This window comes from Rattus norvegicus, chromosome 17, assembly GCF_036323735.1.
Source record: "Rattus norvegicus strain BN/NHsdMcwi chromosome 17, GRCr8, whole genome shotgun sequence".
Taxonomy (NCBI): Eukaryota; Metazoa; Chordata; class Mammalia; order Rodentia; family Muridae; genus Rattus; species Rattus norvegicus.
Genome location: NC_086035.1, coordinates 5129197 through 5154628, shown reverse-complemented (window position 1 = coordinate 5154628; position 25432 = coordinate 5129197). Strand labels below are relative to the sequence as shown.

The 25432-nt window shown below is 47.7% G+C and overlaps 1 protein-coding gene across 26 annotated transcripts in view; it reads right to left on the bottom strand.

Moving 5' to 3' along the window:
- Agtpbp1 (ATP/GTP binding carboxypeptidase 1) overlaps window positions 1-25432 on the bottom strand; it is a 152307-nt gene that overhangs the window by 89786 nt on the left and 37089 nt on the right. For 9 of the 26 annotated variants that reach the window (XR_010058817.1, XM_039095446.2, XM_039095457.2 and 6 more), the window contains exons 2-5: window positions 15284-15375; window positions 13366-13567; window positions 12695-12759; window positions 2663-2787 (exon numbers count right to left, since the gene is read on the bottom strand). Coding sequence is in view for 22 of the 26 variants with exons in the window: in XM_039095446.2 (XP_038951374.1) it covers window positions 2663-2787; window positions 12695-12726 (157 nt within the window). In the remaining 4 variants the exon portion in view is untranslated. Of the gene's footprint in view, window positions 1-2662; window positions 2788-12694; window positions 12760-13365; window positions 13568-14484; window positions 14656-15283; window positions 20367-25432 lie in introns of those variants that run through there. The other 17 variants (XM_063276136.1, XM_039095454.2, XM_039095456.2 and 14 more) reach the window with 9 other exon arrangements.

The window sequence follows — 25432 nt, the reverse complement described above, 5'->3', positions numbered from 1 at the left end:
TCGCTGTGAGAGGCAGAAGGTGCTGCCACTCACATGGCCGTCCCACAGGTGGATCGGGGACTGTGCAGTCTTCTATTCCACTCGGAAGTTCCTGCATCTTCTTCACGGTTCTCTGATTCACAAGAAGAGGCCCAGCCTTTCCTATCCGTGTTCTTCCCTACGCTCTCTCAGTTCCACCTTTAGCTCTCCATCCAGGGGTCTATATGGAGGCACCTCATGACAGAATGAAGCAGACAGGGGTCCTAGTGCCTCAGAATGCAGAGCTCACCGCCTCACCTCTGCACACTTCTCTAAGAGGAACGGGATCACTCTGACACAGTCATGGCGTTCGGAGGTTTGGAGCCCTTCTCTTTTTCTGACCAGAATATTAATGCCACAATTGTGTTGATACAGGGGATCATGACATTAGATCTCAACTTTTTGAGATCTAAAAGATAAAAGACAATCCACTCTCAGTGTAGTATATGTAAATAAACTTCAAGAACAGGAGGGCTAAATTCAACGTTTCATACGGAAATAATCAAGGGAGTTTAGGAGCAGAGGGCCGTGTGGGAGAAAAATAACAACAAAAAGGGTCCTGGGGAAAGACTCAAACCAAGCCTTCCCCAAGTGTCCAAGTCTCCTACCATTGCCTACTCACCCTTCCCTGCCTTCTTTTGTGTTGATTTTTAAAAACTATTAACAATTTAAATTCTCTTCCTGGTGTTTCCTATCAGAAAAAACACAAGTCCTAGCATAGTCCACGTCCACTCAGAGCAGATGTGCTAACATGGGATCACTAGAGTGACACACGCACATGTAGGTTTCAGTGTAAGTTCAGTTGTCATGCACACTGAACAAGGGTCCAGGACTTGAGCTGAGCATCTGTCACTAACAGTGACCTTCTCCTCTCAGTATCATCTCACACTCGTCCATGTGACTGTCACAAAGTTGTGACCGGCCACAAGCCAGTCCCCTGCTGTCAAAGGTCATGAAAATGTAAGACACCCTCACATCTGCTCAGTGCTGCCCTCTATTGATGCTAACCAGCATGGCAGACTCACCCCAGGCATACTGTGCTTTAAACTAAAATGTTTTTATGCATGTGCTCCTTTGGCAATCTTACCTTTTACCCAGCCCAGCTGCCACCACCAAACAATATCAAATGTTATGAGAAAACAGAATACTACTTCAAGAACCAGTAAACCCTTGGTGTACAAAGCAGGCTGGCGCCTTACATGACCACGTCACTGTAGATAGCAATGTCGCAGGTCTAGTCAGAAGGCAGAGCTCTGCATCACTAGTGAGCCACCCAACTCTCAGCTTCAAACAGTGGCAACTGTGAGGCTGCAGACACAGTCCCTGCAGCCTCCAAGTCCCTCATCAATCTGTATCATCCAGTGATTCTGGATTCAGTGGCATTCCATTCTACCCCAGCATCTGCCATACCCCGGAAGACTGTGATGTTCATACGGAGAATCCACTTAAACTTCATAGATTCTTGGCCTCCTTACAACAAAACCTCTCCTGTGCTCTACTTTGTCAGTCTGTGCAATGACCACTCTCAGGACCAGGATGATGCACAGAGATGGAGACCCCAGAAACATAAACATCTACTGAGGAAATCTGCAGACAGCAAGCAGAGCCCAGGAAGAAGCCAGGCAGGTTACAGCTGAGAGCACTCAAGGGTCAGGAAGAGCACAGCCCTTCAGAGCTCACATCCCGCCTGCCGTGTTCCACACGCCACAGAGAAGTAGGACTTGCACTTCACCAGGCTGGGAAGGGCCATTCTGTCCAGTCGGTGTGTGCACGGCACACCTGGGCTTCTCTGGGTCTCACTGTGGCTCACACTGAGAGTTACGGCCTAGAAGAGCCTTTAGGCTGGACCTGCACGCAACACTCAGTTGTTCAGACTGTTAGGGCTGTGGTTTTATAAGGGCCAGTGATACTGTATGAGGCGGAATTATAAAAGTGTGACCTTTGGAAATTAGGGCACAGGGTGTGCTTCGGTGCTTGGTAAGCAGGATCTCAACTGAGATGCCTAGGAGATGAACAGAGCCCACCTCCCGCCCGCATCTCAGAGGCCCTCCAGACAGACACACGGACTGTGGTGAAGAGCGTGAGCAGCAGTCGTAACTCACTGGGGTTCTGGACAGAATCAAATGAGGGCGGCTACACGTGCAGGCTCACTTGCGCCTGGCTGCTCCACACTCTCTCACCACAGCTGCCTCCTAAAGGGCCAAAGACAGCGGAGCCACCCGGCCACTGAGGCAGAACCAAAATGCGTGTTTGTGCATAAGCTAGCTCGTGCTCTCTCTGTCTCTCTCTCTCTCTGTCTCTCTCTCTCTCTCTGTCTCTCTCTCTCTGTCTCTCTCTCTCTGTCTCTCTCTCTGTCTCTCTCTCTGTCTCTCTCTCTCTCTCTGTCTCTCTCTCTGTCTCTCTCTCTCTCTCTCTCTCTGTCTCTCTCTCTCTCTCTCTCTCTGGTGCCTGTGTGTGAGAACAGGGTTCAAACCTAACAATCGCACTGAGAATCAACTGCCTCCAAAGGCCTTCAGTCTCCTACTTCCATCCAGACACCAAGAACTGGAATATTCTTCTTATCAAACAGCAGGACACCCTGAGTACCTACTTTTACAGAGTTGAAAAAAATATTCCATAAAACAAGGAAGGGATTGGAGCTTACCTTGACTTTGAGCCAAATGAAGAATTTTGGATGTGACATGTCTGGCAGTGTCTGACTCTGTGGAATCCGTATTGATCTTCTCCAGCTGAGCCAAGAGCCCCACAACCCGAGAACTATTGGTAAGGCTAAAAGGAACATTACTGCCCATTAGTGTGGATTCTGTGCCGACCGCAAGGTAAATCACATACTGTTTAATGTAAATAGTAACCACTTCCATTCACAGCCCCCACTGTCTTCAAACACTGTTAATTTCTGGTGGAGAAATGCACTCTATTTCAGAAAACCACAAACAGCATGCACGCACTCACCCATCCTGGGACCCTCTACCCACTCTGTGCCCTTCCCCCCACCACGCCCTTGCACCCACTCTGCTCTCTCAAAGCTGACCCTTCTTCCTGCCCCACTCCAGCCACACCCTCACACCACCAGGCCCTCCATGCCCCGTCCATATGTGCACACTTGTCCTATCTGACCCTCTCTCTGTGCCATGATGGTTATTGATGTGTACACATCACCTGGTTCTACTCTGGCCAGCAGACTTTAATCAACACCCTCTCCTCAAGCCAAGTGCTGTGGCTGTGCCTGTAAATCTAGAACTTGGAAGGCTGAGGCGAAAGGATTACTCCAAGTTCAAAGAAAGCCTGGACTACAGAGTGCATCCCAGGCCACACTGGGTACAGAATACAACATGATCTCAAAGAATAAAATAAAATAACCTGCCTCTCATGCACAAGTCAAATAAGTAAAGCCATGAGTTACGAGGCTTTCCAGGCAGAGGGAAGGGGTCTGGAGGGAGAAACAGGTGAGAAAGGGAAGTGGGTATCAGGAGGGTGAGCATAAGCAGCTCCATGAGTGCCTCCTGAAAGGCACCATTTAAAGGCAATTCTGACAGACGTGAAAGCGTGAGCCCATTAAACTCCAAGACAAGCACATGCTTGTGGACTCTGAGGTGGACAAGTATCTGGAGGAACCATGAGAGCCTGCAAGAACAGCAGTCAGAACAGAGTGTGTACTTGGCAGCAAGCAAGAAGACGGGCCATTCACAGACCAGGAAGCCACTCTTAGTGAGGACTTTTTTTTTTTTTGGATTTGGGTTGAGTTTTGGCAGAAGAGCAATGTATTCTCATTCCTTAAAAGCTCTCTTTTGAGAACCAACTTCACAGTGTCCACTGACCTTCCCACACACCACAGCCTACGTGCAGCTCACTCATCCCACCACAGCACACAGCATACACACAATAACAATGATTATAAATCTCTCTCTGGCTGGTAGGCTGGGATTGTGAATTCACAGAACGGCCCCCATAGGGTCATAAGTTTGAATACTTAGTCCCCAGTTGGTAGAACTATTTGGGAAGGATTAGGAGGTGTGGCCCTACTGGAGGAAGTGTTGTACACAGCCTCAAGCTTTGAGGCTTCAAAAGATTTGTCCCATCCACAGTGTACTCTCAGTCTCCTGCTTGGGGTTCAAGATGTAAGCACTCAGCCATTGTTCTGCCTACCACCAGCCATCACTGAACCATAAACTCAAAAGAAAAAAACAAACAACCCTTTCTTCTACAGGTTGCCTTGCTCATGGTATTTATCATCACAACTGAAACCCTAAGACACCATTGCCAGGGTTACACAAATGATTCTGCATCAAAAAGAAAGGAGGAGCAAAAAGGACCATGGGGAGAAAACAGACGAGGAAGAAGAAGAAAAGGAGGAGGGAGAGGAAGAGGAGGAGGAGGAAGAAGAGGAGTGAGAAGAAGAGGAGGAGTGAGAGAAGGAGGAGCGAGAAGAGGAGGAGGGAGAGGAGGAGGAGGAAGGGGAAGAGGAAGAGGAGTGAGGAGTGAGAAGAGGAGGAGGGAGAGGAGGAGGGAGAGGAGGAGGGAGAGGAGGAGGGAGAGGAGGAGGAAGAAGAGGAGTGGGGAGGAGGAGTGAGAAAAGGAGGAGGAGTAAGAGAAGGAGGAGGGAGAGGAGGAGGGAAAGGAGGAGGAAGGGGAAGAGGAGGAGGAGGGAGAGGAGGAGGGAGAGGAGGAGGAAGGGGAAGAGGAGGAGGAGGGAGAGGAGGAGGGAGAGGAGGAGTGAGAAGAGGAGGAAGAAGAGGAGGAAGAGGAGGAGGAGGGAGAGGAAGAGGATGAAGAGATTCCTTCAAGTAAATCACATTTACCAACACACAGATCAGCTAGGAGCTTCTGCCAGTTGATCCCATTTCTCTGCTGCAAACTAAAAGGATATTTGTGTCCACACTCACACTCACACTCTCTCTCTCTCTCCTCTCTCTCTCTCTCTCTCTCTCTCTCTCTCTCTCTCTCTCTCTCTTTATATATGCTACCTGTTTTAAGACACTGACCTATATTCTGGAAATCAGAACTAGTCTTTACTTCATTCCACTAGCTCCTCAAGCAAGTCACACACCCACAAATGAATTCTGAGGAAATGTAATTCTAAATGCGCCTGTGACGTTAACGTTAGTGACAACCTGCCACAACCTATCGTTGCCTGGAAGAGTTGCAAGTTGTCCAGATGGGGCTGTCCTGTGGCCATGCATGTGCCCATCTTGACTGTTACTTGATGTAGGAGGACCTAACCAACCATGGGTGGCACCAGTTCCTGTCGTGAGCTGGGCCTGAGCTCTAAGAATAAAGGAGGGTGGCTGGATAGAAGGAGTAGGTCAGCAGGCAGCGGCATGTACCCCTGCAGTTACGCTGTGACCTGGAACCTGGGCTAAGGCAGCAGCACATCTGAGCCTGGGCTCCTCCCACTGCACCTGCATCTCCATCAGCACAGCCTTCCCATGGCCGCACACAGTGCTGTACCAGCTACCCCTACTCTGTCTATAATCTCAACACTCATGTTCTAAACTCCTTAACATTTCTTTGTCAAGGAGGTCAGAAGGCAACTCGAGGGAATTGGGTCTATCCTTTCCCCATGTGGATCCCCAGGTTCACGCCCACTACCGTGAAATACTGACCCATCTCACCAGCCTAATGTGTATATGTAAGTATAGCCATTGTCAAAGCAGTAAAATGGAGCACATGAGTAAAGCCTTAACAAGACACAAAAACACACCAGTAAGATTATAAGCAAAGATAATCTCCTCTCCACTGTGACACTCTTAAGCACATGTAAGCCCATAACAATGATCTATGTTCCAAATGCTACCCTACCATTTACCTATCAGTCAACCAAGGTTAACGAATTTAACTCCTTGGGGAGCTGTTACTACTTCCGAAGGCAGGTGTCTAATGCTTTCTTTACCACATGCAAGGTATTCTGCAACCTCAATTTCCACTTCCTCCCACAGCACAGCCTTTACTGCCCACCACCACCTCGGTCAGCACACAGCCAGTCAGAGCCGGACTCTGCGGGAAGCAGGTATTCAGTAAGACTGCCTTCTGGACACTGGCGGCTGAAGTGTTCTCAGCAAACAAGATAGGACCTACTGGTCATCTGGTGTGTGCTCCTTGTGTCCTCCCAGTTCTCCAAAGCCCGCCACCACCAACGGGGAGAGTCAGACAGCACTGGCACCCGCAGCTCTTCCTCAATAACGCTGACCTCAGTGGGTGAGGCAGCACAGGCCGCAGCACCACCGAGCAGCAGAGCCCTCAGTGTCTCCCTCAACACAACCAAAGGTTGGCGGCCTGTCTCCCGGCAAACACTATGGTGGTGACCCACCAGCCTACTGCCTCCCAGCCTCTCAATGTTAACTGCGCTCCTGGGGAAGCCCCACCAGCCTTTGAAGACGACCTTCAAAGGAGTGCGCAGGGGAGATGACGACGTCAGGCACACATGGCTAGATGGAACGCACTCATTCCCAGCCCAACACCGTCCTTGGCACTGCATTCCTTTCCCCCGTTTGCTGTTCTTCACGGGTATGTATGTGTATGTCATAAGCTGTATCGGTTTCACAGCCTCCATTCCCCTCAACAAGCCTACCCTCCTGCCGCCATGCCTTCCCTGCATGTGGCCCACTAAGCTTAGTTAGTGGGAGGCTATTTTCAAGGGCATAGGCAACTTAGGAGTGGCTACACCACTGAAAACAATCAGATTCTTCTTCAGCCACCACCGACTGCCACCTCAGAGAGAGTGGACCCGTTGGCTCCTCCCCATCTGTGACAGAAGGCTGAGAGCCAGTCCTAGGAAGTTCGTGCAGATGAGAGCTGGAATGAGCTCTTGAGTAAAACAACCTTGCTGCAGACAAAGGCCCATCCTGTGCACCCTCCTTTATGATGCTCCCTGAGAGGGAGAGGGAGACGCAGGGTCCCACTGGAGCTGAGGATGCCGCTACCACCTCCTCTCTGTACCCTGGCTAGTGTAGCTGGCTGAGGTAGCACTAACCCCAAATGTGAACGGAGCCGGAAGCGCTACTCTCATTATTTACTACTGACTGTGGGAGCCCAGACACTGCTGGCTGGCTGCCTTCTGCTCCAGAACATGGTCAGAACTTGGGCAGATGCGAAGATGGACGTGTGAGGGGTAGTTTAAACAAATCAACGACTCGTAAGAGAACACAACATAGTCTTCCAGGCTTGATCAAGACTGAACCTTCCTGTCTTATTTATTTAAAGAGCTGCTTCAATTCTGGGCATGTTGGGAGCCAAACGTGCTTGCCTAACACGACCTTAGAGTCAATGCCCAGCTTCTTAAAACCAGTTTGGTGGTGCACACCCATAATCCCAGCACCACACCTGGGAAGTGGAAGCAGGAGGGTCAGAAGATCAAGGTCACCACTGGCTACACAGTAAGTCTAAGGCCAGCTTTGACTATCTGAGACTGTTCAATCTGCATTCTATATACAGGTCATATCTATTTTCTACTAAATCACCTCAAAGTTTGTAATAAAAACTACTGGCTTGTAACAAGTACAGGAACCAAGGAAGCACGGAGGCCATCGGGGGGCACTAGAGGGGTGCAGGATAGAAGTCATAGGAAGGGAGAAATGGAGAAAATAGGGAAGGGCTTTAATTACAGAAGAGGCAGTCAACCCAGAAAGAGAGAGAGCAGGATGAGGGGAAATAACAATAATGATACCTGGAAACACCACAAAAGAATTGTAGTATTATACATATATTTGCCTATGTTTACACAAGCTTAAGTAAAGTGTTTCCATGTGGGATGACAGTGCTCTTCCCCAAGAGACACAGACTCTCTAATACATCTGCTCATCATCGTATGAGGCATGAGCAGCCCCCTTTGGAACTGTCAGGCGAGGGAGTCCAAGAGATTCCCAGGGCAGCCATGTTCTTGCTGTTGCCCTTGGTAGCCTCCCAGAGGCTACTGCTGAAGACGCATTACACTTTAGACCAGGACCCAAAGGAACTGGTCTGGGTCTGACCTGAAAGCCCCACCCCCACCCCCTCCGAGGACTAGCTCTCATGGTACCAGGAGTCACACAGCAGCCAGTAGTCACAAAGGCAACCCCCGTGTCACGGCAACTTCCTAAGTATGAGATGAAGCACTTTGGGGGTAACCAACAGCTCTAATTGGACTCGAGGCTCTTTTAACAGGAGAGAAATCGTGCCTGCTACTGGAAACGTAGCCAAGTACTCAGAGAGAGTGAGGCCATGGATCCTAGAGGGTCCTACTGCCCTCGTTCTACTAAGCAATTTAATTCCTAAGCATTCTAAGCTCACCCTCACACTTCCAGCTGACTGCCACTCTCCTCCTTCATCAAGACTTCATTCTGCGACAGATAAGACCATTCCAGAAAGCCACATCTCATCAGAGCCGACCAAGGCATCTACAACCCAAGCCCTGCTCCCCAGACTCAAGGGCACTAGGGGAAGGAGGTGGAGTGACTGTAGCAGCAGAGCAGGACTTCTACTGCAAGGTCCTCTCTTCTGAAGATGACCACCCAGGAGGGCTCATCAACATGGCTGCCTGAGCAAGACCTGAGGAAGGACAACACCAACAGGCATGTAGCATGGAGGGCAGGGCTCTCCCGGGGCTCCAACCCTAGACAAGGAACTATGGGCAACTAAGGATTGGCTGAGAGTGCAGACACAGCCTTTCCCTGGAAGAACCCCTCAGCTGGCTACCCCACCCCAAAGGTCAGCCCTGAAAATACATATTGAGAAGCAGCATCATATGGACTAAGCAGGCTGTATTTGTATATTTAGGAATATATGTCAACAAATAAAAGGCAGGCATGAATTTGAGAGAGAATATGCGGTGTTTGTTACATGTCAGCAGCTGGAGGGAGGAAGGGAAAGAGGAAAAAGTATGTAGCTGTACTATATTTTAATTCAAAAGTAAAATATGTTTTAAAATAATAGAATAAAAGGAACCGTTCCTTGAAGAAAAAGTATTAAGATTAAAAGTACAATAGGGGGATGAGGATTGGCTCGATGGTTAGGTTAAAGAGTATCACCTGCCTTGCAAGAGGACCTGGGTTCGGTTCCCAGAGTCCACAGAAGTACTCACAACTATCTGTAAGGGCAGCTCGGGGGACCCAACGCCCTCTTCTCACCCTGGAGGGCACCAGGCACTCACAAGGTACAGATACATGCATGCAGACAAACACACACATAAACGCTTTAACTAAACTAAAATAATGAGTGTGTGTGTCTATATGTACATATAAAATTACATGCACACACATATGCGCGAGAGAAAGACTATTAATTCTAATTGTTTAAACACCAGAGTGGCTATATTAACATCAGACAAACAGACTTAAGAAAGAACTACAGGCAGGAATAAAGGGCACTCTGTGATGATCAGTTCCTTGATACATCTTAATGTCATGGTACTTTCAAAAATTATTCAGAAGCAAGATGTGGAGAGCGGAAGATGAAGCACAGGAAGGCTGGGGTCGGGGGCCGTCCCCCCCAGACAGTCGGGAGAGACTATGGGGGTCCAGGTGACTGGCTGCTCACAGCAGCAGGATGCGCATTCAAGCTCTCCAGCAACACAGGCTGACCAGGCTGCACAGGACAGCACAGCCACACAAAGGCACGGATCTCAAGCACACAGTGTATCTTCCCATCCTCAAAACTAAAGCAACATCAGTCAAAACAACTGAAAATTCCTCACACACGTAAAAATGAACACTTTAAAAAACAGATCAAGAAAAAATTAAAACAGAATTAAAAGTAATCTTGAGGGACCTAGAGGTGACTCCGCTGTAGAGAGCACTGGCTGGCTACTCACTGGTCGCTCCGTCCTGAGTTTGGTTCCCAGCATCCGCACAGTGGCTCACAACAACCTATAGTGGTCCCACTGGAGCCGGTGCCCTCTCCTGGTGTGCAGACATACATGCAGACAGAACACCCACGTACATAAAATACAGATATAAATAAGTGAGTCCTTTTTTAAATAATGCTGAGCTGGACAAAAACTAAACCAGAATAGGATACACAGCGTATGATTAAGGAAAAAAGTAATAGCCACAAATGCCCAGTTAGCAAAGAAGTATCTATTGCAAGTTGCTTAGCCCGCAGTGTGTGTTTTCTTAATTTACGGAGGGGGAACTACTGTGAGTAATCAACGGACAGGAAATTAAGAAAAACATCAACAAGGGCCAAAACCCCCAAAGTCACTAAAACCAGTTTGGTGTTTTGTTCTAGAAAATCAATAAAACCAATAAGCTTCCAGCCAAACTGTTCAAGGAGAGGGAGAGAGGGAGAGAGGGAGAGAGGGAGAGAGAGGGAGAGGGAGAGAGAGGGAGAGAGAGGGAGAGAGGGAGAGGGAGAGAGAGGGAAAGAGAGGGAGAGAGAGGGAGGGAGGGAGAGGGAGAGAGAGGGAAAGAGAGGGAGAGAGAGGGAGGGAGGGAGAGAGGGAGAGAGAGGGAGAGAGAGGGAGAGAGGGAGAGGGAGAGAGAGGGAAAGAGAGGGAGAGAGAGAGAGAGAGAGGGAGAGAGGGAGAGGGAGAGAGAGGGAAAGAGAGGGAGAGAGAGGGAGGGAGGGAGGGAGAGAGGGAGAGAGAGAGAGAGAATGAATGAATGAATGAATGAATGAATGAATGAATACACAAATTATCAGGAAGAATAGGAAGTGTCCCGACAGCCTTTGTAGCTACTGAAGCAGAAAGAAATATTTGGAGCATGACGTTACCATAAATTAGACAACACAGAAGAAATGAATGTGCCTCAAACAAGACGGAGAGTGCCAACGCTGAGGGGTGTCCTCTAGCCTGGGCACCGTGCCTCAAGCATGCCTACAGCCAACACGCACATGTACACACACGCATGTGCACAATGTGTGTGTAGAGTCCCAAGTGCTAAACAGACTCACTCTGTGGTCATGGATAACTCATACACTGAGAGGAGACTCTACCAAAGCCGCTGGACATACGGAAGTACAGCATGCATTTCCGATGGAGACCAACGTGGTCGACATAATCCAGAGAAAAGGATGATTTTAAACAATCCCCGAGTACTGTTTCACTCGTTCAGACCTCAGGAGGACACGCTTCTGAATCCTCAATCTCACTGTGCTACACACACACATTCTAGGACCTCACACACCCAAATCTGCACAGCCGCGACTTCCTGATGTAAGCGCCCACACCTCGGTGTCCTCTGTCTGTGGCACCTCTAGACGACCACCACGCCCGCCTAACACAGCATAACTCATGTTTGAGTCTTCATCAGTCTACGGTCAGAGCGCAATGACAAGGTCTGCACACGCTCAGTACAGACACCAGATGTCCCCGCATCCTGAGTGCAGGAGTCGCTGACACTGAGCAGCAGCTGCAGGCCTGGACCGCACCCCTCAGCTCACCTCCCAACTCTCAGCTCTCCCCACAGAGCAAGATCAACAGTGCCAGTGTGGACACAGGATGCTTCCAGGGACTCACGGCTCACATGAGTTGGCCCCAGGCTTGGTGTTACTTTAGAAAATTGTGGAAATGGGAGACAGGGGACAGCTAGAAGTTGCTGGGTTAAGTGTTCACAGGTGTGGTATCTAACCGTTCTATGGCAGTAGCCAGCTCTCCTCTACCACAGGCTCCAAGAACCATGGCATTCGCCACATCATGGGCCAGTCATGTGCACTTAACACTTAAGCTGTTTGCCAGGTGTTTCACCCACAGCAAAGCAAGAAGTAACACAGTGAGTACAGATAGAAAGGATAAACTGATTTAGTACAATGAAGAGTTACAGTGACTGACTAGCCCAAAACAACAAGCAATAAATATCTAGGATAATTTACTTCAGGAAGTAAAAACAAGCTGACATGAGAAGCCTGTACTTTGTAAACTGTATGAGCAATGTTCTACAAATTACAAAATGTAACTAATGAGTGGAAACAAGCTAGCTATTCTACCTGTTCAGGAAAGTAAGGCTTGGGGCCAGTGACCTGAGTTCAAGCCCCAGAACCCACCTAAGTCAATAACTGACTCCCCAACGTTATCCTTTGAGCTCGCTCCGTGCACACTATGGCACACACGCCTGCACAAATATCACGCATACGCACACCAAGGAAGGAAAGAAGGAAGGGATGGGGTGAGGAGGGGAAGGCAGGCAGGCAGGGAGGGAGGGAGGATCTATTTTAATAAATAATAAATAAAAAACCAATGGCCCTGACAACCTTCCTGTAGAAACTAAAGTTAGAGAAATGATACAATTTATGATGGTACAGCTGTGTTAAAATAACTAGAAAACCTAATGATTTAAGAAATAAACATCATCTAGTAAGTTGCACATTCTTCCCATAACACATTATCTATAAAAGCAAAACCACACACATGAAAACATCAACTATAATACGCTAGCAAAGCAGAAGCCTTGATTACCATTGGTGTTGGCAAGGCGCCACTCACTCTCAGCTGAGGGACGCTCTGCCGCCAACACACATTCACATTAAAGTCATCTCACCCAGGAGAAAACGGGCGCAACAGAGCCAATGTTTCAAGACTGCACAGCTCATCTACAATTACTAAGGTTTTCTGATTTTTAAGGGTAAGAAACAAAACCAACAGAAATGACATAAGGTGATTCCTAAAACATGCCACTCCAGCACACACATGTCCGTCAGTCCCAGTGACTGTGCTTGTACTCCAGCACACCACACACGCCAATGTTGACACACAGAGCTGCGGTACCTTTTCTCTCCTACCACTTTTAGCTTGCTCATCTTGAGTTACTTCATTCCAGCATTGCAGATAATCTGAAAGAAAAATGTTAATACTATCAGGCGCCTAAAACGACTCTGGTTTTTACACATTAGGTGTTATAAAAACCATACAATGGAGATTATAACACTGGAAAACAAGAAAGGAGTTCTACACAGTCGAGTCCACCACGGCAGCTTGCCATACATAACTATTAAAACATCCAAAAGCAGAATGGAAAATGTTATCAGAATTCTAGAGCAAGGAAAATGCAGAAACCAAACATTACACTGACTCCAGAGGTCCAAATAGTGTGTACCCCACGGGCTCGTGCATTTCAATGTTTGGTCCACAGCTGTGGCGCTGTCTGGGGAGATTATGGAACCCACAGTGGTGCAGCCTTGCTGGGGGAATTATGCAGAAGAGGGGGCTGATTGTACCCTTGCCTACCTCCTGTTCCTTGTTCCCTCTACCTCTCCTCCCTCTGAATCCCCTCCCACCCACCCTCCACCCCCGTGTATGGATGAAAATTTAACCAGCCAGATTCCTGCTTTGACCTGCACGCCATGCCTTTCCCACCATTAAAGACTTTGGACCTCTGGAAGTCTCCAGGAGGCTCTGAAACCCAGTGGAACTCTCTGGAACTGTAAGTGAAAACAAACCTTCTCCCTTAAGTTGTTTTTTCGTGATGGTTTTATCACTCCTATGAAAGGCTGCTCCTACAATCAGTACTTCGATTTCTTCTGAGACAGTGCTGCTATGCCTCATTAATTCTCAAGCCAACCACAGCTTTCCACGACAAGGTGACCACTGATTACATAGTAGCGCCAAACTGGTAGACGTGTATTTCCACACGAAAACACACTGAAGAATAACAAGTTGTTTAAACAGAGGGAAAGGGATTGCCAAGCATGACCTCAGTCAATGGTTTCATTTTTAGAAAGTCCTTATGACAGAATCTAAACAACACTCCATCTGGACTTGCAATTTTCTAATTTTCAGACTGAACTTTAAAACTAGTTACCAATAAATAAATAAATATCCTGGATATCTTTTGATTTTATATACCAATGCTTAGTGAAACCCAATTCTGTCACATCACTAGAAAAAAAAATCACATTTATACATATTTAATACTATCTTCAAAGAAAACATGCAAAAAGTAAGAGTTTAATGTTTTATTTAAAAGATACAAATTATGTCTTTTCAATCTGTTAGATATATATGTATACATATGCATATATGTGATGTAAAAGACCATGTGGACTGTTCTTCAGGCCATTGACAAATTTGAAATTGAACTTTTTTTCTTTAGTTGAGCTATCTCTCTAGGTTGTTAACTACATAAAGTCAATTTCCAAGAGAAATAAGACATTACACACACAAAGGTGGCAGAAAACCTCATATGAGCTTCCAGAAGTCCCTATTGCTGCCCTAAGCAGAGTCTGACCTGGCCAGCTGGAGGCTAGACGTGGAGACATGACCCACAATCCCAGCACTCAGGAGACAGACCCAGTATGGTGGTCAAGACCCTGTCACCTAGAGGCTAAAGTCAGCCTGAGCCAGCACACCTTGCCTCAAACCAACAGAAACTGCCCAGAGCTGAAAGGCACGGCTCAGTCGACTCCAGCCAACTCCAGGCAGAGCTTGCACCACCCTGGACAGCCAGGAGAACCTGCAATGCTAGCGCTCAGCCCACACAGACTGGAAGACCCCGCTCTATAGGAAGTAAGCGAAGATCTTAAAACTGTTAGCAGCGCATCCTCTGACAAGCCACTCACACTCTGGTCTCTATCCCGAGAGGAAGCTCCTACACACCAGTGCGGATGGCCTGGACGCCAACCTCCCGGCTCACCCAGGAGCTGGCTTCAGGTGTGCACTCCACATCTCACGCTTACTGCGGACTGGGCTCGGGGTCTTCACAGATCGGGGTCAGAAAGACTAGAGACAGACTGTGGATGATATCAAGGAAACTGCTTTTGTTTTCCCAGCACAACAGGGCAGTTGTACACGTGAACTCACAAGCATTGTGACAGCAGACACAAGCAAACAGAGGCCAGCACTAGGGTCTCTAATGGCATTTGCGGGCCACTGGATGAGGGAATGCCACTTGTCTGTAACGCTGTGACCTCGCAGGTCAGTCCCATGCCAGGGCAGCTGGGCATCACAAACTGAACTCAACAGAGATTAAAAAGAGACAAAGAAGACCTCGAAAGTACAGGAAATGAAGGCGAGCAGAGAAGATGGTTACAGGAAGCATTGAGGAGATGGTGTGAATATGTCCAAATATATAGTATAAAATTCTCAAAGAATAAAAAATATTGTCCAAAAAATATTCAAATTGAAGCTTCAGGCATGTCCCTACACTCTTTATTAAGGAGTAAAGAAAATGTCACGTTTACTCCCAGGGTGGCAGGAAAGAAAGCAGAGGGTAAAGAGCCTGGGTAACCTGCCTAGAAGAGTCCAGGGCCCTGGGGACCAATGACTCCACAGTGACTCTCACAGCCACGGCGAGCCGCAGAGAGTACGCTACAGGAGGATGCTCACCGGCCAGGGCCATCGTGAGCATGACCTACTCACCCTTTTCTTCTCACCGCCATAACGTCTTGTTACTTCTGTCTTGGGTAGAACGATTCCATGATGCTTTCTGCAATCCCACTCCTTTGCCACACCTACCAACACAGGTCTTGTCATTACCACTAAACACAACTAGTAATTCCCAGTCAGTCAGCTTGTCCCTCACGGCTCATGACACAGGATATGGCCCTCACCGAAGCACTCTACCACACTCTGGTCTTCTGCCTAGCCTTTACTGGAAGCACGGGACTTGGGTGTTTCTGCCCTCCTCCAACCTAGACTTGGTAACGTAACCTAGCTTCAGAGCTAAACATCTCACGTGGCATTAGGATCAGGCAACAGAACACCAACCTTCATTCCCACCTTTGCCTGCTGTAAACTACCCGACTCTTGTCCACCTGCTCCGCCCTGAACTTTGGCATCGCCCTTCCTCTCTCCTTTCCCTTTTCCCATATCCAACTTATAGGAAAAGTAAGGTAATTCTACAGAGGGCACAGAAGATGGCTCAATACACAAAGGCATCCACAACCGCTCCTGATAACCTGAGTCTACCATCCAGGGTCCACATGGTAAGGGGAGCCCTTACTTCAGCTGTCCACTGACCCGTATATACTGTAGAGAACATGTTAGCAAAAAATAGTAATACTGTGTGCACATCCAAACTCCAGTCATCCCATGTCCCGCCACCACTAGTCTCCTCTCTACACTCCAGCTGCAGTTTATTCTCACTACCACACCCTAAAGGGACACTTCCAAAGCCCTGGAGGGGAATGGGCGACCGCCTAAGAACCTGCCATCACTGGGCTCAAAGCCCTACAGAAGTTTTCATGCCAGAGTGCCTAAGGACTATCCCCAGCCATTCCCTTCCTTGCTTCTTCCCTACACAACTCCGCTCACTGCAGGGACGTTGGCTGAGAGCTGCCTGGCTTCCCCGCTGCACACCAGGTGCAGTCCTACCTTGGTACCCTTGCTTAAACTGTTCCTCCCAGCACACAGATCACAGCTGTCTGCTCGGATCTTGTTTTTCAGTGGAGCCCATCTCAAGGGTCCTATTTAATATCACCAGTCACCTAGACCTGAGGACACACGGAGTGCTTGCCTGCTGTTTTTAGAACACTCTCTGCCCTGTAAGGCAGACTGACTCTCAACAGTAAACAAGGGCTAGGCCAAGCCTGTTGGCTTACACTTGTACACTCAGCACTGGGAAGGCTGAAGTAGGACGAGTACTCTGAGTTCAAGACCAACCTACGTTACGTAGTGAGGTCCGGCCCACCCGCCCCACCCCAACACACTCCCAGCAAACTGCATGCTGCTATGGCCTGAGTGGTGGTGTTAGCTCCAGAACTCAAAGTAACCTCTTAACCACCAACGTGACAGCAATGGGGAAACAGCCTTCTGAAACAAACTGTCATGAGAGTAAAGCCCTCAAGTACAGCAGTTAGGATTCTTAATATACATTTAAATATATAATTAATACGCTTACTTATATTTAATTACATATTTTAAGATATAGAGTATATATAATTTAAACATATAAACTGGGTAGCTTGTCCATTCACCAACTATAGACACTGTCAATGCCTTGTGAATTTCCCAGCCTCCAAACTATGAGCAAAAATGAATGCCAGTTAAAAGCTACCCAGTTTATGGGAGTTTGCTACAGAGACCCAAATGGAATAACTATTTATTTTTATTTTAAAACTTTTTTTTTTTTGGTTCTTTTTTTCGGAGCTGGGGACTGAACCCAGGGCCTTGCGCTTCCTAGGCAAGCGCTCTACCACTGAGCTAAATCCCCAACCCCTTAAAACTTTCCAATTAGCATGCACAGCATTAGGTTTCATTCTGGCATTTTCAAACAAACTTTGGTTTTGTTGACTCTCTTCCCTGTCCTTTCTCCCCAGCAACCTGAGCACACCCCTTGTACCTTCCATAGCCTCCGTCTACCCTCGTGTGTCTTAGTGCCCGTCTCCCTCATCTCCTCAGCACTCACCTGGCATCTCCTTTCTAGTTTCATGGCTTATGCTAGCACGCGCGCGCACACACACACACACACACACACACACACACAAAGCTAGCATTTCTATATGTAAAAGGACATGCTATCTTTGCCCTTCTGAGTTGGATTTTCACGATACATTGCAGATATGGGACTAAAGAAATGGCTCAGTAGCTAAGACAACTTGCTCTTGCTGAAGACTGAGTTCTCAGCACACAATTATCTATACTCCAGGTCAAGGATCCAACACCCTCTTCTGACTTCCACAAGTGCCAGGCACACACATGGTACGCAGACATATTTGCAGGCAAAAACTCATACACATAAAATTTGAGAGCTTTACTTTTCATACCCCATTTTATCTCCACCCAGGAGTTAGACCACAAGTCACTCACTAAGGTACTCTGCGGCTGACCTTCCTGACTGAGGATGGAAAGCTGCAGCCTTGGTAAACACCTCAAAGTGACACCGCGGAGGCTAGAGAGAGCAGCCTTATGTCTGCCCTTTGTTCTCGGTGTAAAACTCTGAGGTGTGTGTTCACTCAGCAAAAAGCTCACTGCAAGTTTGCTCATATAAATTCAGTCACATATTGAATAAGAAGTTATAACAGAGAATGCCTACACGCATATACTACTAGCTCACAGGGTCGTGGAAGGTTTAAAACTGAGTCCTCCTTGTGTTTTGTATGGATAACCTAGTCAGTACCTTATCTCCTGGCTTTGCACCTCTGGTCCTGTGGAGTACACCTTCTTTATGACCATCGATGCTGATAATGGTTTTTGTAACCACTTAGAAGCCTGTTGTTGTCTCAGAAGCAATTAAGCTGTACTGTTATAAAATGAGCTCCAGTGTCTCTTCAGGTGTTGCCATTCTGAACAAACCGTGGTAACCCTAGCATGCTACGTGTTTCTGCAGAATAAATACTCTGTTTTTGCGTACTGAGTCTGGGGGCTTCCTTCAGTGAACTTCGGACCCTTACATATTAAGAAATGTTTAAATATTTTCTAGATCCATCCATTTCCTTTGAATTTCATTTTTATTTTTCACAGCTGAATAATATTTGATAATAAACATTCACTATCTATTCATCTGCTAGTGGGCACCTAGGCTGATCCCACTGTCCTGCTACTGTGGCTAACAGATCAATGAACAAGGACGTGTGGGTGTCTCAGTGCTTGTTCCCAGGAGAGGAACATCTTGGTCATACAACAGTTCATTTTTAATAATGAGAAAATGTCTCTTTACTTCCATAATGGGGGGACTAGTTTTCACTCTCACCAGCAGCGAATGTGTGTCTTTCCACACATCCTCACCAGTATTTCTTGTCTATTTTCTTTTTTAACAGTCATTCCCTGGAGCTCGAGAGCTGGCTCAGCAGTCAGCAGAGCTGTTGCTCTTCAAGAGAACCAGAATGAAGTCGTAGCCAACTGTAACTCCAGTTCCTGTGCTCATGCTGCCCTCTCTGGCTTTGGGAGGCTCTCCTGCATGGTCTTGCATGTGCATGGTACACAGATACACATGCAGGCTCAACAGCTGTACACATAAAAATAAAAATCGCCTTTTTAAAAACTAAAAGTTTACTTATTTATTGAAGGAGGAGTATGCCACAGCAAGTGCGTAAACGGCAGAAGACAACTTTGACCACGCATTCTAGGGATCAAGCTCAGACTTTCAGGCTTGGCAGAAAGCTTCTCTACCCACTGAGCCAACTTCCCAGCCTGGTGTCTCTTTTCTTGACGATAGCTATTTGTCTGGAGAGAGATGAAATCTCAAAGTAAGCACTGAATTCTTTTTTACGTGTGTGTGTGGTATGCATTCATGTAAACATGCATGTTCTCATGTGTAAGCATACTGTGTATACATGCCTAACTGTTAGGCGCTGGTTCTAATGCTTTGAATTAATTCAGCCTCCAAAATCAGGAATCCACAGTCCAAACATGAAAGTCCCTGCCCCCAGTTGATTTTTGATTGATCAATAAAGAGCCAATGATTGGTGGCTGTGTTGGGTGGGGGGGCGGGTTGGAGGGGTGGAGGAGGGAGAAAGAAAGGAAGGAGGAGAATCACCATGACTCTAAGGAGAAGGATCAGATTTAGAGCTGCAGGAGAAAACTCATCCAAAACGTATGTGGACAGTGGCCCTGTGGGAGAGGCTGCCCAGAAGGCAACAGGGCAGCAAAGATAAAACATAGATTTGAGCCAGGAAGAACAGAAGGAAAAACATGCTAACCATGGGGAGGACTAGAACTGCCCAGCCTTTGAGCCAGTCAAGGCATATCAAAACAAGCGCACGCACGTGCTCGCGTGCGTGCGCGCGAGTGCGTGCGTGCGTGCGTGCGTGCGTGCGTGCGTGTGTGTGTGTGTGCAGGTACAGCACGCATGCTCAAGATCTGCCAGTGTGTGTGTGTGTGTGTGTGTGTGTGTGTGTGTGTGTGTGTGTGTGTGTGTGTGTGTGTGCAGGTACAGCACGCATGCTCAAGATCTGCCAGGGTGTGTGTGTGTGTGTGTGTGTGTGCGTGTGTGTGCGTGCGTGTGTGTGTGCGCGCGCGTGTGTGTGCAGGTACAGCACGCATGCTCGCGGCTAATGACCAATTCACCTAACTTGGGCCAGATTCAGATAGAAAGTCAGGCAAATGCTGACGGACTCCATCAACAAACTGCAAACACATTTTATGTGCAACAGGATAACCAAAGGTCTCAAGATCTTCCCCCAGGATTTCTCAATCTGGAATCTAAAGAGGTTTCTCTGAAAGATCCTTTTTGTTTTGTTAATTAAAAAGCTTGTAAATGGGTTGGGGATTTAGCTCAGCGGTAGAGCGCTTGCCTAGCAAGCATAAGGCCCTGGGTTCAGTCCCCAGCTCCGGAAAAAAAGAAAAAGAAAAAAAAAAACTTGTAAAAGTGTTTTGTGCACCAAGTAATAGTGGTACCCGCAGTAAATCAAACAGCGACATTATAGCAGAAGTCAACTGTAGGACATAATACACAGAACCGCACTCATCTGGCTAGAGGTGTGGCCTTCATAGCTACAGGCTGCATTATATAGGAGGAAGATGAAGGCCGAAGACTTTGAGTCCCCCCCACACACCTCCTCTCTCCCCCACCACCCTTTTACCCTCCCACCTCCCCTAAGGCAACACAACTACTCTGTAGGGACAAGTAAGCGACAAGTGTAACAGAAACTTGGGGGAGATTCTAATTATAATGCAAAACTGTTTCTACTTTACAAACCATTGCACCCTGACATGCTCAGCTACAAGGTGAACATCTACAACCTAAATTTTAAATGATTTTAAGGCATCAGAATTTTAGATTTGGGGCCACTCCTAGGTTAGGTTTGTGAAGTCAATTCAAATAGTCCCTTCCAAAAAAATAAAACAAAACTTCCAAAATTTGAAAAGGCATTGGTCCGGAGCATTTCAAACAGAGGGAGAGCGTTGTAAGACTGTGCTAAGTAAATGGGAACGGTGGTGCTTCCTGCCTCTTGTTTAGTTATTTATTATGGCCCTGGTACTAACTTCTAACATCTGTAATTTACAAATACGCTGGCTAATGTGGCACTTTTGGGGATACGGTCTGCGGAGGACTCAGCAGGCCACTGTGGGCACAAAAGCTGAAGAGCCATGTCTTGGAGATCACGGCAGGAGTGTGACAAAGCACGCACTAAGCGAGTCGGCCCCTACCGCCCACACCAGTCCCCAGCATTTCGCCCACAGTGACTACCCCACTGTACGTCCGTGACGCCCCAAGTTTCCAATCTCCACACTGCCCCACCCACACCTGCCAGTCTCCAGTGCATAAGGACAGCCACCCTGGTTGTGAGTAATCTGTAGTTCTGGTTCTATCCCAAATGATTACCTCAACACCTATGAAGCTTGTCCTATATGAGACCTGTCCAACTTCTGGTCTTCTTCTGATTTTTAAATTAAGTTATATTTATACCTACAATTCCCCTCCATGACATATATTCAAACATATAATTCAACAGACACTTTAAGCTAATATGTGTGTGTGCACATGTGTGTGACACTACTCCGTAGCCAAAAATAACCTAGTTTAAAAATTAACCAATAGCATAAATTAAAATTTCTACAGATATAGAATTTGATTTATTGATTGATTACAAGTATTTACATCACTCACTCGGACACTGCACACCACACTGTCACTTCACGCCTGTGTTAGAATTAGAAGCTATTACTAAAGACAGCAGAGTGAGGGTCACAAAAGAGTAAATGAGGGCTGGAGAGATGGCTCCGAGGTTAGGAGCACTGACTGCTGTTCCAGAGGTCCTGAGCTCAAATCTCAGCAACCACATGGTGGCTCACAACCATCTGTAATGGGATTGGATGCCCTCTTCTGGTGTGTCTGAAGACAGTGGCAGTGTAGTCATATAATACAAATAAATAAATCTTAAAAAAAAAAGGATGGGGGCTGGGGATTTAGCTCAGTGGTAGAGCGCTTACCTAGGAAGCGCAAGGCCCTGGGTTCGGTCCCAAGCTCCGAAAAAAAGAACCAAAAAAAAAAAAGGGGGGGGGGGGGTTGGGGATTTAGCTCAGTGGTAGAGCGCTTGCCTAGGAAGCGCAAGGCCCTGGGTTCGGTCCCCAGCTCCGGAAAAAAAAAAAAAAAAAAAGAGTAAAGAAGGCTAAACAGGCCTGGGGTAATGAAGGTATTACGTTCATGTGGCAGGGGCAGAAGGAAGACTGGGAGAAGAAATGAGACCAGCAGAGGGGACAGCCTGGGGAAAGGAGGTGGAGGAGGAGGAAGAACAATGTGATGATATGAGTGAGAACTACAGAAGAAAGCCATCCATTTGAGTGCCAGTTTATCTATTTTACACATACACGAATGTGTGGAGAGAGACAGTCTTGCACCACACCTCATGCTCCCCGCAGGTCCAGACTTCAAAGGGCTGGGGCCATCCCTGAAGACAGGCAAAGCTGGCACAGACCACAGCAGGCCTGGTGAGAGTCACACAGTGAGTGCACACCAGCAGCGGCCTCCTGATTTTAAAACCGTAATGTGGCTCTAGGATGATGCTTGAGGCGACCTCTCCCCACCCCAGGCTGGAGGCTCCTTAGTCAGAAGCAGCTCTTCCCTCCCTCCCTTCACCCAGTCCCAGGCCAGTGTTTGGAAGCTGCTCCCTGAAGTAAATCTTAGTAGGGCCAGCAGTATGGCTCAATGCATAAAGTTGCTCTTTGTCAAGCCTGACAACCTGAGCTCAAACCCCAGGTCCTACAAGAAGGGGAGAACCAGAGTTCAGACATTTGTCCTCTGATCTCCACGCATGCTGGGGCATGCACCATACATGCTCATGCACACAGGAACACACATGCGTTCACAATAAGGAGATGCAATGCTTAAAGGATGAATTCAATCGAGAATCTCTTCTGATGTCCACGCAATATTGCAGCCCTCTAATGCCTATGCCACACAGTGACTCATGCCCTTGACTTCCAAATTCATCCTTTTGGTCAGCTCTGTGGAAATGGTGCCCTGGACGATTTTCCCTTAACCAGCTGGTGTGAGTCTAAGCTTTGCTGGTAGAGGCCACTAGAAAGGCACTGCAGGAGAAAGGCTTGACCGGCTACCTCCAGGATGTTCATGTGGTGTCAACAGGCTTCATCAAGGCTCCTGTGATATATACAGTTTCCCCAAGAGCACAAGCAGATGCCTCTACTCGTCACCTACCACCAGCAGCATCTGCCGAATGGACAGACGGACGGACGGACGGACGCTGAGGTGTGGACCCCAGCAGGTGACACTCTAACCAGCTCTAGCCACCAGCCCTGCCTGTGCTAGCATACACTGTTCTCCCCAGGGGGTGGAGAAGCTGCTGTGGACATGGAGGGAGATACTGTGCTGTGCTCATGTGTTCTTCAGAATTAATCTCTACTTCTCGCTTTCCAACCACTTCTGTACATCCCAACAAGTCCTTCAACTAGTTAACAGCCATGGTGAGCCCTCTGTACACCGAGGAGCGAGCACCCTTCCTCTACCATGGACCCTTCCCATTTCCTTTTTATAAACCTGCGACTGTCGGGGACAGCACGTGGCAGAGTGCCCTCAGAGTCAGATGAAGCTACAGGAAAATCGGGGGTAACACTAACATGTATAGCCAAGGGGAGGGCCTGCTCCTGCTGGCCGTGGTCTTAGGTCAGCCTAGTCAACACTTTAACTACAACACTAACTACACTTTAGAATGCTGTCATCTCTGCTACGCCAAATCTATTGTAAACTTCAGTCGGCACTTTGCAAGCACTCAAATGGCTGTAATAGAGAGGAGGGGAGGCCGTGACAATGACAGGTGACAGAGAGGAGAGACTGGACCCTTCCGCCTCGCCAGCAGGAATCTGAGTGTGTGGCTGCTTTGCAAGCAGTCCAACGGGCGCTTGGCACAGAAAACAGGGACCGTGTGACTCAACTAACCCGCTCTTTCTCTCTCCTTCCACTTCTGCAGGGCCCTGGGTCTCCGGGCTGGAGCAGCAAACGCCTCTACCTGCTGAACCATCTTCCCAGAGTTCTGATTTTTGCTTGAAAGCTCAAGTGTTAGCAAGTCACAGATAGAGTGTCATTTGTTTACTCCAAGTGAAGGTAGGCTTACTGCGTTCATGTTTGTGAAGACCTTTGCTGAGAAAGACACACACTGCCATCCAAATGGTGTTTCATGAAAAAGAGGCCAAGCCAAGCGCTCAGCTCTAATCCGAACTACTCTGCGTTGAGACGGCCATCAGCTATCAGTGTGTGCCTTCAGCATCATGGATACTACCCACCTGCCTTGAACCGGCCACGGCTCAGCAGGTAAAAGCACTTGCAGCCAAGCCTGACACCCTGGGGTCAGGTGCCAGGACCCACACGGGGGAAGGCGAGAACTGTCAGTCTCTGACCTCTGACCTCCACATGCAAACCACAGCACGCACGCACACACACAGACAATACCTTTTTTTTTTTTTAATGAGAACTTTGTAAAACTCATATCCGCCATCAGACCTCTACCCACACAACTTCCACTGATTTCTCACACAATCACGGTGTTAACAAGTGTCTTGGTGGGACTGGCCTGTAACCCTAGCAAGCAATGTAATGAAACTGTCCCAAATCAAAAATTACAAAAGAGCTCCAGCTAGCCCTGGCTTTAATCTCTAGTCCCAGGACCCAGAAACATGACTTTCTCTGGTGCAGCACAAAGAAATACACCACCATTTGAAAAAATGTGCCCAACTCATTGGACCAACGCTTAGTACCTGAGCAGTAAATTCTGCTGAGATTAGACACACACGTTACCCATCCCGAGTTCACACGACGTGCTAAAGTATGAGTGAGTATGAAAGAAGGTCATCAGGTAGGATTTCCAGGTTCCATGCTGCAACTAACCTTTAAGAAGGCGCCACACTGGGTGGTGGTGGTGAAGACCTGCAATCCCAGTACTCAGGAGACAGAGGCAGGGGGATCCCCGTGAGTTCCAGGACAGCCAAGGCCACCCAGAGAAACTCTGTCTCAAGACGAACAAACAAGGCAGAAAGGGCACGGGTTGAGCCTGACGACATACTAGACAAAGGCAGCCACCATTGCTCCCTCCCCTCGCAGCCATGAGCTGTACCTGGCTGGGCCTCCTCCATGCATGCACTTCGACCATAGCAACATACTGCCACAGACTGAATGCAGTAGCAGAAATAGCCTAACTGTCTGTACCCTCTGACATTAGAGAGCCACAAGGCAGGGAGTCAGGGGCAGGGCTGAGGGAGGGAGGGAGGGAAGGAGAGGAGAGTTGAAAACAGGCATGGGACACTTAGAAAAAGGTGAAGCACTACCACCCTTCTCACTAGGTCCTACGGTGGTCTGCCTTGGTTTCCACTTAAAAATATGTTGTTTATATGGATAGGTAATGTGCTTATAAGCAAATTAACAGAAAATATTTAATTGTAACAAATTAAGTATGGCTATTCCATACTTTATAGATAAAGTACTTCAATGATTTCTAAGGATGTAGAGAGGCCAGAGATCAAGTCTTTTAATATCTGATTTAAGAACAGACTTTTAATATTGGCTGTGCAACTCTAATATAAAATCCCAATATCCCAAACCTTCTGGACACTAACATGACGCCCCAGACGCAAAGCCATGGTTGGCCTCACTTCAAATTCTGCAGCCCAAATGTAGGC